Here is a 14,783-nt window from a genome sequence, read left to right on the forward strand (position 1 = left end):
TTGATCCATTTCAAAAGCAGCACATCAGCTGCATTAGAAGTTTTAGGAGATGGCCTATGTGCAGAAAGCAATCAGAACTCATGGTTACTTTGTTGTTCCTGGAGATCAAGATAGTTTTTTTCTGCAGAAATTAAGATGATAATCATTTAGCCCAAGAACAGTATAGCTGAGCAAAGTTTTCTTTGGACTACCACTATTATTCATAGTGTTATATTTTCAAAGAAAAATGTTATAATGTGAAAAGCTGTTCAAATGAATGGCAGCGACATTGTCCTAATATAGATATGATATCACATCTTCTCAACAGGGATTATTTAAAATAACGCCTTAGTATTACTGAAAGTCTATTACAGACTTTAAATTCACTGATGAGGAGGCAATAAAAAGGCATATTTTAATAGCAGAGATTTTGTTATACAGTCTGAGTTCTAGAAAAAGCCTTTTAATGTCAGTGGATAATGAAAATACCGGTCACCTTTGACTGAGTTAAAATGATGTCATGACCTGGCAATTTCTATTCAGTCCTGACATAACTATGTGGAGGCACAGCTCACAATTGCTTTCATGTAAATATAATAGGAGGGTTTTTTGGTGGTATTTTTGTTCTTTCAAGAATGACAGATCAGAAAAAAGCTGTGAAAAGTATCAGAGGACCATTAAAACTGGGAAACCTATATATTTTTTCCATTTATTTTTTAAAATGCAAATTACACTAGTTAGTCAAAAAAGGTCACCTTTTGTTAAAAATACATTCAGAATTAACAAATGACTCTTAAGAAAAAAAATGAGAGAGACATTTGGATTGTTAACACTTGCTTTTTGAATATTTGGATTTATAACAATAACAGAAAGCCCAGTCTAGAAAAATAACATACCTCATTGGATTTTGAAGAGGATACAGCTGTATAATTCAACAGTGTTCAAATATTCTCACACTACTGTGCTCTTATTTTTTTTTCTATAGTGGATTTGTCAATTCAGTCATTGTTGTAATAATTATTTTGGGATGATACTGATTTTGCTGCACAAGAATAAAAATAAATGCCTGATCCCACGTCTGTCCTCGTGTTTAACGTATAAAGGTTTGTGCAGGTGTATTTCTATATAGTGGATAGTGTTTTATTTAAATTTAGAATTCTCATTACCTCAAAATTCTCTGGTCTTATTCAGATGTACTTTCTAGCCTCTTCCTGGATCAACAGGCCTCATCTGAACACAGAAACCTAATTTTCTTCCTGCCATCTGCTCTGCTACTTACCATCTACAGTTCTGCTCTGCTACTTACACCATCATCTACAGTTTCTGTGCTATGCTCCAAATAATTGCTGATGCTCAAAATCATGTTTCTGATAAAGTCTAGTATAGCTGGTTATAGGCCTGCAAAACTTTCCATGCTATTTATGGAGACTCTTGATTCCTTACATGGAGGCAAATATGCCCATAGGCCCAATAATGCATCAATGCATAGAATATATGAGAATGTTCCACCTTTTTCTTATTCACTTACATCCCATACTGGATGCATTTGCTTCTCACTATGAGTGTTTGTGTGTGAGGGGGAGAAACATAAACCATGATATATCTATATGATTGTTATTATATTATGTAACAGAAAAATGACTCTTTCCTTAACTGTATCAAAGTAAACATTTGATGTAGAGGTACAGGAATGCCGTAATTTAGAATGTGGCACAAAGCAGGAATTGGTCAAATGTGTTTAGTTTGCACTCAATAATTCTAAACTAGAAGAATCACAATGTTTGCTCTTGGGAAATGACAGCAAGCAAAATTTCATTAGTCCCCAGCATGTATGATGTACTGTTTATTTATTATTATAAATAGTAATGTCTCTTCTGAATAGAATTGAACTGCTGGTGACTTCACAAACAAGTAGTTCTCTTGACAACAATGCAGAAGTGGTACCCATTGCCTTTTTTCCAGTTATATTATTACATCATAGGGCAAAAACTATGCACCCAACTGTAATATTAAAAGAATTGGGCTATAAAGTAAGGCTGAACTAGTGCATAAATTATGCAATGGATCCTTATTTCTTCTTAATAAGACTTTGAGATACAGGACAGTTAACATTTAAGAGGTCTAAACTTCTTTTCTAGATTCTACAAATCTACTTTTAAAAATACTTTGCCCTATTTTATCGGGTGCAGAACATCAGTGAGAGATCATTTCATCAAACCTGCTGCTTCAATGATTTGAATGCAAACCTATACATTTGTTTTGACTTTATGCTATTTACTGAAGAGTCATCCCATTTTTTTCCATTGGTATTAAGGATAATAAATGTAAAAAACAACATTGGGGAGACAATCCATATATCATATACTCCAGACTTATTTCACTGGTAATAAGTAAATTTCAGGTGTACAAGAGTTGTGCCTCTTGATCCTGCCCAAAAATAATTAAATTGCAAACAACCATTAAAACTGAGAGCATCTTTAGAAGCTTAACTAAAGCGACAGTACATATACTATCATTACTACCACTGGTGTTGATATAACCAGGCAGAGACTTAATTATAAGCTTTATATTTTTTGGAATTTTCAAGTACTACCCACTATTTTATATACATTTCATCACTGTATTATAGATCAATGTGGTGTTCCACTCATATCTCTGTTACTGATGTGACATTTATTGCTGGAACCAATTAGTTTTTGTTTCTGTTAGAAATACCTGTTGTCATTCAGGTGGTATTTTTGTAAATACACTGGTATGTATGGTATGTATACACTGGAGGTAATGGGTAAAAGATGAATGGTCTTATTTCTAGGGAACTTGTACTGAGAGTTACTACAGCGGATGGTGGATATCTAGGCCATATAGAATTGAAACATTTGGCAAGTGCAGACAAAAGTTATTTGAAGAAGCTGTAATAGGCTAAGAAGAACCTAACCCAGCAAGTGCCTAAGGCTGATGCAGTTGTAGGTTTTAAATAAAGAAATTTGGGCAATTCAAGTTAAAAAAAAAAAGCCTGAGCAATATAACTCTTCCCAAAGAAAAGCTACTGCAGTAGTTGAATGTACAGCTCAAATTCAGAATACAGACGCTTCTAGGAGTCAAGAGTATTTCATAGACATTGACCTACTAGTAAAGTTTCCAAAGGCATCTTGTTGCCAACTACATAACAGCACAGGTTTTTTTTAGCCACAAAAATACAGGAAGATAAGATACACATTCTAACACACAACAGTTTCCCCAGAACCACAAAAAAAGGTTTTCAAAAATCTCACCAATGCAACTACTCCCACCCCCAACTTAAAAAAACAAAAAAGAACAGAATCCAGAAAGATCTTATATGCTGCAGGTTTTCAGTGTTTTTTTTCTTTAAAAAAAAGCTCACTTACATAAGGTTTTCAACTGGAATCAGTTATAAAAGAGTAAACATTGTTAATACTTATGCAGTTGGCCTCAGTTGATAGAAATATGCAGATATCTCTGTTATTAGTAAAAGACGTAGGTTAGAATCATTTATAAAAGCACCTAGAGTGCATTCACTAAAACAGTGGGGTTAAGGAGCACTGAGTTTGCACTTTCTTTAGTTATTGTTTAGTAAAAGTTCCTTTTCCTGGCATTCCACAGCTCCCAAAGTGTCCAGTTCTTTTAAAATACATCAAAGTAATTTGAAACTAAGTATTCTGGAAGCTTAACCATAAAGCACTTTTTTTCTGACAATATTTTTTTAAATACAGACATCTCTGGAATGGTGGGAGCTGTAGTATATTACCTGACTCAACTTTATAATTTTTGTTTAGAATTCATGAACAGTATGGTTGATCCTAAAGGAAGTGATTTCAGAGAGCTCTCATCAAAGTTCTCAGTGTGTGACTTAGTATGGGTTAAGGCAAGCATATATTAAACAGCCTTTCCTGTCTACTGACTTCAGCTTCAACGTTATCTAAAGATCTTTAATCTGTATGGACTAAGAAGACATGGTTCCAGACAGAGTACAAAAGAGCCTCAAATAGCTAAAACAGATGAGATTGTTTCATAAATCAGAGGCAAGTGCAAAAAAAGAGCAGAAGGTAGATAGTGGCCAGGAGATGGCACCACTGCTTTTTTTTATTTTTATAAACCTTCTGTATAGGAACTTGGAAAATCAAAGTTGGGAGGGACTGGATCTTGTGCACTTCTGCCAGCACTAGCTAGACAGAGAGGCCCTTGTCTCTGAGTGTTCTATTATATATTGAAACAGAAAAGTTAGGTCTTCTTTCATTCTTCTGCAACCTGTAGGAGGCTGTGCAAGAAGTCAATCTTTGTCCAGTCTTTCATCCCCAGGACAGATTTAGCTTGTGTCTACTTAGACCTAGAAAGAAAGAGAAAAAGAAGATAAAGACATTTTCTCACAAATATAATTTATACCACATCAGTTCCCTTTGAACAGCAGCATAAACCTAGTTCATGGTCCATCTCCAAAATTATCTTTAGTCCATTTTTGCATCTACTCAAAAGTTCTTGTTTAAACTACGGTTAAACACAGTGCAAGAACAAAAAAAAGTCACACCATTTAATATCATAGAATATTAGAACACTTCAAAGTTAGTTGAAAGAGATATTTTTATTTGACCCTGGAAGTCCAGTTGCCTTTCCTATGTGAATAACACCTGTTATTCGTGACAGCGTATCATGATACATGATACATGATATACATGTATACTATTATTCACCTTAATATTTTCCTACTAGTAGTACCAATAGCAACAATCTGATACCTGAAGAGATGGGACAGGATGCCTGAGATTGTGGTCCCTTTCCATTTCATGCTTCTATTTAATAGGGTTTTTTTTTTGGTTGGCTTTTCTAGAGGCATTTCACTGTTAAGGGGAGAGGGAATGATAAGAGTGAAGAATTTATCGAAATGTAATGTTTGTATCCCAATTTGTAAGTGTTAGCAGCAATTCCTCCATAGAACCAATGGTGAAAGCAGCTGGGAATTCTATTTCAACACTGTTTAGGTAGCCTTAGATTTCTGACTCCATTTAAAAATCAGTGCAAAGCAGTTAGAGTTGTCTCAGGTTTCTTCATGTAATCTGGGCACTGTGAGTGATAAGGTGACAACAGTTGGCTGTTTCTCAATGGAACAATACGATCAAATCTCACTGAACTGTAGAAGGGGATATGATACAACTGACATTTGTTTTGGCTTTTAGGGACATAGTGGATTATAAGCAAATAATGACATTCAAAGTTTGCCCTTCTAGCTTAGAGAAGAAGCACAGCAAAATGTGGAGAGGGAAATGTGATAACAAAATGCATTAGGGCAATGAAGTTTAAAGGTACAGTCTTTGGAATTTGTGCATAAATATTTTCCCATGATCACAAATGATGGACTCAATGTAAAGTGTCTAAATCTTCATTGATCCCAGTGAGTGAATCTCAATGTGGTTTAGATGGATCATAAGTTCTAAACTTCCTTATCTAAAGGTTTCACTTAATGAAGCAAATTGTATGTCACTGGTTTGTGGGTCCATATAGATGGGAGAAAATGCATGGCTGAAATACTTCACACTATAACATATAAAATCCTTCAATAGTGGTTACCTGTTCTTGAGCAATTCTTCCAACACAACCAGCATCTGATTCCTTTCCTTTCCTTTCCTTTCCTTTCCTTTCCTTTCCTTTCCTTTCCTTTCCTTTCCTTTCCTTTCCTTTCCTTTCCTTTCCTTTCCTTTCCTTCCTGTCCTGTCCCATCCCTTCCCATCTCTTTTCTGTCAACCCAGCTGTATCTCTTCTGTAAGGATTTCCTAGATTCATAGAGTATACTTGCTATTACATAACTCAAAATTTAGTTAGCACTAATTTTTAATCTATTGATACAAAATCCATTTCTGAGATTCAATTCCATTTGCTAAAAAAGCCTAAGTTTTGTTTTCTTATTGACATGCCAAAGCCTCAAAGAATATAATCACAGCAGAATTCCATGTCATAATCAGGTTAGTTATTTACATTTGTTAGGCTATATTTAGACTGGTTATTTATCATAAATCAAGACATAGAGAATTTTGCTTAAGATGTGCTTGATTGTAGCAACTGAGGCAGAAGCCTTGGCCTCCTAATATATGAAAGGAAAACAATTTCCAAGCACTTCTGGTTCTCTTTAAATTTTCTCTGCCTTTCCCCAACTTTTTCTCTTCTCCCTTAGTAGGAGAAAAAAAGAAATAACATACTTTTGAGGGTTTTTACAAACTACTGAAGACATAATTTCTGCTGTCTTTTTTGACCATTAGAATTAGAGATTACTCACTAACAGTGATATTGTTTAAGCTGAGTCACCAAGTACAGATGGCTCAACAGCTAAAATAGTTTCAAGCCTCAACAGTTTTTGTCCTTCCTTGCCTGGTGTCCTTTAGAGACCTTCTAGAGCAGGGGTGTCAAACTGGCAGCCCATGGGCTAGATGCGTCATGTGTAGGCCACGCCCACCCCAGTTCCGCAATGGGAAAAACATTGCAAACTCGTGATGCAGCAAGTTTGACACCTGTGTTCTAGAGGAATGAAGTTAGTGGCAGGACTATTACCACTTTATTTTGCAGTGCAATAAAACTTGAGGAGTAAAAGAAAGGAATAAAAGAGGCAAATGATCCTGCCTAGCATCAGTAAAATTATAGACTGTGTGTGGAGGATTGGAGGTAAATCTGTCAAGGTACTCAGCCTGAGGGACCACAACTTGGCAATGTCGTGCCTAGCAACATGTACCACTCTTTTTTACTTTCTGAAATGTTGACAAATGTACAGGATTAGCACAACCTGGCTATCCAAAAACACCTGTAATCTGAAATGCTTTCTTGGTCTTCCTAACCCTGGAATTATTACTTTTACTAATCTACTACTACATAGACATTTCTCATCAAACTCTTAAGTTTTAGAGGAAAAAAATATATCATAGATATGGAATAGGAGATAGATAATTTTGGTTAGACAATAATACATCACAACAAAAAGGCCCAGAAAGATATTGCTATGTTTGCTCATTTCTATGTTTGTTTTAAAACTAAGGTTTGTATAATATCATTTTAAAATCCTGGTTTGCTGAATAAGAAGCAGCTGGATTTATATGACAACAACCAAATTACAGCAGCAGCTACTGAGTTTACACATGGCATTAGTCAAAACTACACATTATGTGGTGTGAATCCATGTACTGGGCTACCTGCTTCTTCTCAATGTCAGTTGGCTTGTAAGAATTTGCCAGACTGTGACAGCATGTCCTCTGTTGCTTTATTAGAAATACTATGCTGGATTTACCAACATGTCAATGAGAAAGTAGTTTAAAAATGAAACAAAGCAGAATTTGAAATGCTCTTCCTGTAACTCCCATGTTTCAGCTATACGCTTCAAGATTTATGTTGACTCCTCCAGCCCTACAGCTTCATGTTTTTCCCAGCAATACTTAATAAACTCTTTGAATACAAACAGCTACTCTCTTTAAGCCGAGAACATAAAAAGAATGGAACAATATCTCAGTTAGGAGGCTCCATATGTTGATGGTAAAATATACTACCTAAAAGAAGAAATACAATTAGAATTGCTCTAAGTAGAATTTTGTTAGGTGTCTAGGTAGTCCTCCACTTATTCCCCACTTATTTTTTTTGTTAGGTTCCAAAAGGTGATCACATGACCCAGGGACACTGCAACTGTCATAAATATAACCCAATTGACCAGCATCTGAATTTTGATCATGTGACACTACACAAGGATACTGCTATGATCTTAAGCAGGGTGGGCAAACTACGGCCCGCGGGCCACATCTGGCCCGTTGGTCTTTTAATCCGGCCCCGAAGATTGGTACAGAATTAAGGTTTGATGTGAATGATTGAATGATTGCATTCATTTGATTTTGACTTGTAATGACAGGCATTTCGACACCAGGTGGTGGCCCGTCTGTCAAATTTTAAAAGTCAATGTGGCCCCGAGCCAAAAAGTTTGCCCACCCCTGATCTTAAGTGTGAAAAATGGTCATATGTCACTTTTTTAAAGTGCCATTATAACTTTGAATAGTCAAAGGTTGTAAATTGAGGACAACCTGTATAACATTTCAACAACAACCAAAGAACAGATGGTAAAACATTTTTGTGGGCACGTGCAATTGAAAAACTTTATGTTAAAGCACAGCCACAGTTTCCCAGCCATAGCCATGATAGGACCATGGGCTGCTATTTGTGGCTCTTATGACTACCAACACAGAAGCTTCTGAAAACATTAAGAAAAAAAATCACATATGGTATTTAATTATTGGAAAGCAGCTTATTAAACAGGCAGACCAATTCCATGCTAACATTGTATATTGAAAGGAAATGTCAGAGAGATCCTGTTTTCAATGCACCTAAAATCTGGGATTCCCTAGTTGATTAGCATGGCCTCTTAACAGAATAACAGAATTAAAAGGGACCTTGGAAGTCTTCTACTTATAAGAATTCTGGTCTTATATCTATAATGAAATTGGGGTCTTCACAGCACATGTCTGTTAGGCTGCCATCATTTTAGGGGGTAGGTGAGAGAGTTCCCTTCCAATCTTTTGAAACTTCAGCAGCCTTGAACTTTTCAATGTCACTGCTCTGATATTGGAGAAGGCAGGGCAGAAATTGATGGTCATGACAAGCTTTTAGATATCCTTGCTCCTCAATGTTTCCCCTTCCTATCATGTCTTCTAATTAAGTCCTGGATTAAACACAAATATGACACTGTACATACATGAAGATTATATTTATAGCCAAAACTGATTTGTTTTGCTTTCCATTTTTGGTCTTGTATGGAGTTTTTGGAGAAGAGGAATTTTAGTTTGTTGTGAATATTTTAATTTCCAACATTTGTGCATTTTGTTTTTGATGATCTGATACATTTAACTTGATCTGATGAGTTCTTATATTGTTTTAGGAATAGCCATCTTGGATTGGCCTCTTATCAGATATCTAAAATATTAAATATTCAGATACAAAATCTATACAACTACCTATACACGGAAATGTAGTTTTCAAAATACCTAGTGAGCTGCTTTAAAAACATAATAAAACACAGACTACTTAAGCTTACTTAACTACTGACAAGAAGCTGTTCAATTTTGGATCATGAGTCTCCAGCCCGCCCTGAAAACTGATTGTGGGACTTTACCCATGCAAAGTATGAACAGTGCCATGTATTTCTCTTCTTGCTGCTTCAATAAAGTTGACTCAGTCCCTAAATCTAAAGATTTTTGCATCGTCAGAACCACAAAATGGTCATATCCTCTTACATAAAAAGTATATTTATATGTTCTCTAATAACCACTGTATGGACAAGTTGAACTCAACAGTTGGAGCAGGCAATGGGGAGCACTTCATACAATATAGTAAGCTGACTGTCCATAAGGAAGGCTAGCTGATTTCAGTTGAATGTCCACATTATCACAAACATTTTTTGAAAAACATTTCTTCCTGATGAAGCAGATTGATTAATGACAATCTCAAAGTTTGACCAGCCTAACACATCTATCACCATTATATTCTATCCTTCAGTGCCTTTACATCAAGCATCGCACAGGACACAATGCTGCATGCTAGAAAAGTAACAATTTATTGTGAATACATTGTGAACTAACATTATTCAGGTATCATTGAATAATTTTCTTTGAATTATAATAAGTCATTTTTTTAGTATGTCTCCAGCAGTCCACTGAAGAAACATAAATGTAGATACTCACATATACATTGGTTGTAGCTGTAAATGTGATGTCTTCTGTGGGCCTTGATAGCCGTAAGAGTCAAATCCACCTATGAAATCAACTGAAAAAGGAAGGTATTTCTTTAATTGTTGACATCATTCTTTGAAGGGCTAAGTATCATGACTTTAAAACAGCTTTACACAAAGACTATATTGGCTAGCAGCTTTTCTTCCTGCTTTCAGGAAAGTGCCAGTCACAGATTTATTAGTATCTATCTGTATAATAAAAAGAATTATACATTGCTTCTACTGCCAGCAAGCAGTCCACCTAGGTTAGGGGTGTCAAACTCGTGGCCCACAAGTTGGATGCATCACGTGTTGGCCACCCCCACCCCCAGTTTAGTGAAGGGGAAAAAAGTTGTGATATGTCACGTGATAATGTGTCGTAGTGAGTTTGACACCCCTGACCTAGGTGGTGTGCATAAATTTCTCATTTGTTAAAGCTGCAAGCAATGCAAAACCATTCCCTTGTGATTTCCAAATGTTTTAGCTAGCTGTGATTATAGGTATTATATATTTGATGTCACATTGTGATTCTCTGAAAAAGAAATGCAAGAAGATGGACAATGCTTTTGAAAAAAATAAAAGGCTTCAGCATGGGAGAAAACAAGGGAGAAACAGAAAGAGAAAGAAAGAATCATGATTGTGTCATCCATGGGGGGAAAAGCCAAAATCCACAATGAGATGAGAAACCTATTAGCACCATCAACAAAAAATTGACATAAAAAGCATGTTGGTTTTGATTTCTCTTAAATTTTTAAACAGGCAAGGTATTACCAAAAATAAGAGATAGGGAATAGGGAAAAGCAAAAAAAGAAAAAAGAAAGAAAAAAGTCCATAGATTTAGGCTATAAGGTCAGTAGAATAAAATCAGCCCCAAAACATAAGAGCGGGTTGACTATGTTGATATCACATAAACATGTTTCGCATAAAATAATTATTTTTCTCACTTCTAAAACAATATATATTTAGTTCACACTATTTCTTATCAGCGATGCCTTGGCCTGGCATCAAGAAATGTTGATCAATATTAAAGACTGTGTAGACCATTGGTGTCAAATTCGCGGCATCACGTTGCTGTCACATAATGTTTTGCAACATTTTTACCATTCGTGGAGCTGGAGTGGGTATGGCCTGTGCGTGACACATCTGGCCTGCGGGCTGCCAGTTTGACACCCCTAGAACAGTGGTCCCCAACCTTTTTTATGCCGCGGCCCGGTACCGGCATCAGCTGGGCGCCGCCATCTTGTTTTGATGAAAAAGTGCTTCCGGTGAGCTTTCTACCTGGAAAAGCTCACCGGAAGCACTTTTTCATCAAAACAAGATGGCGGCGCCCAGCAAACCAGCGGCCCGGTAGGATTTGTTCCACGGACCGGTACCGGTCCACGGACCGGTGGTTGGGGACCCCTGCCCTAGAAGACTGAATATGGGAAACCTCTGGTCCTTCAGATGTAGTTGAACTTCAATTCCCAGAATTCTTATATGTTGGCCAAATACCATAAGGAATTGTGAGCCCAGTTTGTGAAGGAGATTACAAGAAGGCATGTCTAATCTTATATTTTCTTTGACCCAACAAGTAAACACATTTTGTATAGTAACTGTATGAATAACCCTGTTAAATTGCAATTTTCTGTTACAAATTATTTTAATATTTCTTGTAACAATAAAATCACTATTATGCTAAGTTTGCACTACAGATATACAGTCCAATCACTTCTCTTAGCTTGCTGGTGATTGTGCTAATTATAGCACAGGACCATAGAATTGTGTCCAATATCCATAAGCTATATTGTAGTACCATGTACTCAGTCCTGATAGTCCAGCCTGAAATAAAATTTTATTTTGACATCTTGAACATTTTGCCAACTGTTGTTCTTTCTACTAGGCGTTTTAGCATGGAAGTGCCTAAAAAGCTACAAAAAGTTACATCAGTTCCTTTCTAACAGATATAAAATAAATACCAGCAGATGCTCTAACTGATTTATCAAAAGTGCTTTAGAACTTTGCTTTGTATCTTGAAAAATAATAATCCAATATCACCACTAATTAAGCTTCTTTCAGAAAAAGCATAAAAGTGCTAAGATATCTTCTCACTGATATAAAACATCAAAGGCTTAGAAATACTTTTAAAAGAGGGAATTATGTTAAATCTCATGAAGCCCCAAAATCTATATGCTTATCTGGAAGTAAGCTTGATTGATGATTTCACTGAGGCTTTAGTTCTCTTTACACTAGAATGCAGTATATATTAATCAGGAAATAGAAGATTCAAGCATGCTAGTATCTGGATATATAAATTGCTGTTAACTACATATCACATGCAAAAGCATGATGCATGAACATAATATAATCATTTTCTTACAGTTCCCCTAGATTTTCCTAGCACTGCTTCTTCCCTTTTTTTTTTTGAATCATAAAACCATAATTATAAAGGGAAATGGAGAATAGCATGTAATCACTATTTTTGCTCAGCCTCTGGATGAGCTTACAGAGAGAGTAGGCATCCTGCTTTGGGGAATGTTGTGTTGGAAATAAAAAATAACTTCTTTCTCTTACAGAGACTTACTTCCAGGGGTGGGCTGCTGGGGGTTCACAGGGGTTTGGGAGAGCCCCTACCTAAGATTCTGTGCAGTTCGGAGAACCCCCAAATCCCACCCCTTGCTGGCCTTGCCCACCCCGCTCCTCCCGAGTTCCCACGTGGCCCATTTTGAATGTAGGTAAGTGCAGGGGCTTGGGGAGGGTGAAAAACAGGTATCCTGGAAGTTCGGGAAGGCTGGAAATGGACCCATTTCCGGCCTCCAGAGATTCTCCGGAGCCCACCCAGCAACCGGGCAGAGAACGCTTTGCTAAGATTTTTGAAGCCCACCCATCTATTAAGCATTCTCAAGCATAGTCCTGAGCTGGTGAGCTTGTTTGGAACTTTGAAAACATGAGCGGTCTCTCACAAAATGGCTGCTTTCAGGACACATGTGCACAGAATGGCAGCCATGGCAATATAAACAAAGGTCTGATTTAGGATGATGCTACTTGTCAGTAGCATCACCTTTTCTGCAGGATGCTCTAAATTGTCTCAGCTTACCTTTCTTCTTTTCCTAGTCTGGTGAACACATTTCTAAGCAAAGAATTGGGATATAGCCATCCATCCCTTAAATTTTTTCAAATAAAATAATAAAAAAAATTCTTGCAAATAAAGATGATACTAAAGTTTGCTTTTCCGTATGAAAATTACAAGAATGTTTAAAAGGTTTGTGTGTGTGTGTGTGTGTGTGTGTGTGTGTGTGTGTGTGTAAACCATGTGTAGAGATCTAGTAGTGCCAAAGAAAATGCTCAATAGACATTGGCACTTCTGGGTATCACATAAGCAGTTTTATGTCCTTTAACTACCCAGAGTTACAGTGAGTTGGGCAGCATAAGAGCTATGGTAGTGCAGTGGTTAGAACGCAATGCTGCAGACTACTTCCGCTGACTGCCGGCTGCCAGCAAGTTTGGCAGTTAAATTCCCACCAGGCTCAAAGTTGACTCAGCCTTCCATCCTTCTGAGGTCAGTAAAATGAGGACCCAGATTGTTGGGAGCAATATGCTGACTCTGCAAACCGCTTAAAGAGGGCTTTAAAGCACTGTGAAGCAGTATATAAGTCTAAGTGCTAGTGTTATTGCTATAACAACAACAAAAATACTACTACTACGATTCCCATTCTAAATTATGCTTGTATTAATTTAGCAGCTTACTAAAGCATTTAGATGATTTGAAGCATCTTTGATGCTTAGCAGTAAGCATTAAATTTTACACTTGGCTAGCAATTAACTATACAATTTTACTTTATAACTTGATTTTAAAAAAAATGTATCTGAAATTCCAGAGGAATAGAATTATGCAAGCAAGGCATTAGATTTAAAACATTTAGAGCTAATATAAGTAGTCCTCACTTAATAATCATAGTGGGGACTAACATTCTGCCACTAGGTGACATGGACATTAAGTGAAACATCATGTGACCTCACCTTATCAGTTCCATTACTGTCATTAAGTGAATCACCTACAGACATTAAGCATATCACATGATCTTGGCTTACAACATACTGCCACCTTTCCATTGAGTGTTAAAAGTTGTGTCATGCTCCTGTCGAAATCTGATTCTGAAGGGGAGGCCGAGCAGCTGACAGGGAGTAGGAGTGTGGCTCTGTTGGCTCTGGAAGAAATTGGGGAAGGGCACAGTCTGGCTGGGCAGAGCAGGAAAGAGGTAGAGCAAGGCAGAGGGAATTCAGAGGAAGATCCAGGCCCACCCCCTCTTCATCCTAGGGCATGCAGGGAAGAACGGAGAAGGGAGCAACATGAGTTGTGTGGCTTATGGAGGAGGAAAGGGCCCTGATTCCCTTCATTAGCTGCAGCTGGGAACACAGTGTTTAAAAAGGAAAGCTACGCATAGCAACTTTTTGGAAGCAAATCATGAGTTATCTTTTATTATCGAGGCTTATCTGGGTTCCTGGCATCTTCCCAACTGTGTGTGTTTTGTTGGCCTTTGAAGTCTGCAATTCCTTATCCTGCCCTGTCCAGTTAATTTCTGCAGCATGGTTTGTGTCGATTTTTATTTACAGTTTATATATACTTTGTTTTTGGACTGAATTTCCTCCACTTAAGGACTGTTTTGGGAGAGTTTTTTCTCCAGCTGAAGGTAACTGGACATTTGAGGCAAAGTTGGAGATATTAAAGAAACTTTTGTTACTTATGTGACTGTGTTGCCTTTGTGCCATGCCCTGGGTCATCACAAGCTGGTTGTAAAGCTCATAATCGCATGATTGTGGGACACTGCAATGCTTGTAAGGACCAGACATAAAGCTACTTTTCCAGTGTGGCCCTAAGTCTGAATAGTCATCACAGATCAGTTGTTGACCAATGTCTGCCTGTAATTCTTAGGAGGGATGTGAACAACCTTTCAAAATGGTACTTTGAAACATGTACGAAATTCAACCTCTGCTCGGATTACTAAAGCAGCCACACATTTTTCCAGGCTTGCACAGTTACTTCAGAGGCTTCTTCCAGATGCTTAAATGTAGATGCTTAAAGGTAAAT

At 37.1% G+C, this 14,783-nt stretch overlaps 1 protein-coding gene across 4 annotated transcripts in view; it reads right to left on the reverse strand.

Moving 5' to 3' along the window:
- Window positions 1-674: 674 nt before the first annotated feature.
- Window positions 675-14,783, reverse strand: part of NKAIN2 (sodium/potassium transporting ATPase interacting 2) — a 586,804-nt gene continuing 572,695 nt past the window's right edge. For 2 of the 4 annotated variants that reach the window (XM_087972540.1, XM_087972523.1), the window contains 2 exons: window positions 9,693-9,774; window positions 675-4,324 (listed from right to left, as the gene is read on the reverse strand). In XM_087972540.1, coding sequence (XP_087828666.1) covers window positions 4,315-4,324; window positions 9,693-9,774 — 92 coding nt within the window. In that variant the 3' untranslated portion in view covers window positions 675-4,314. Of the gene's footprint in view, window positions 4,325-9,688; window positions 9,775-14,783 lie in introns of those variants that run through there. The other 2 variants (XM_087972547.1, XM_087972533.1) reach the window with 1 other exon arrangement.

This window comes from Notechis scutatus, chromosome 1, assembly GCF_049901735.1.
Source record: "Notechis scutatus isolate UNSWTSFEM ecotype Mainland chromosome 1, rNotScu1.2, whole genome shotgun sequence".
Classification (NCBI taxonomy): Eukaryota; Metazoa; Chordata; class Lepidosauria; order Squamata; family Elapidae; genus Notechis; species Notechis scutatus.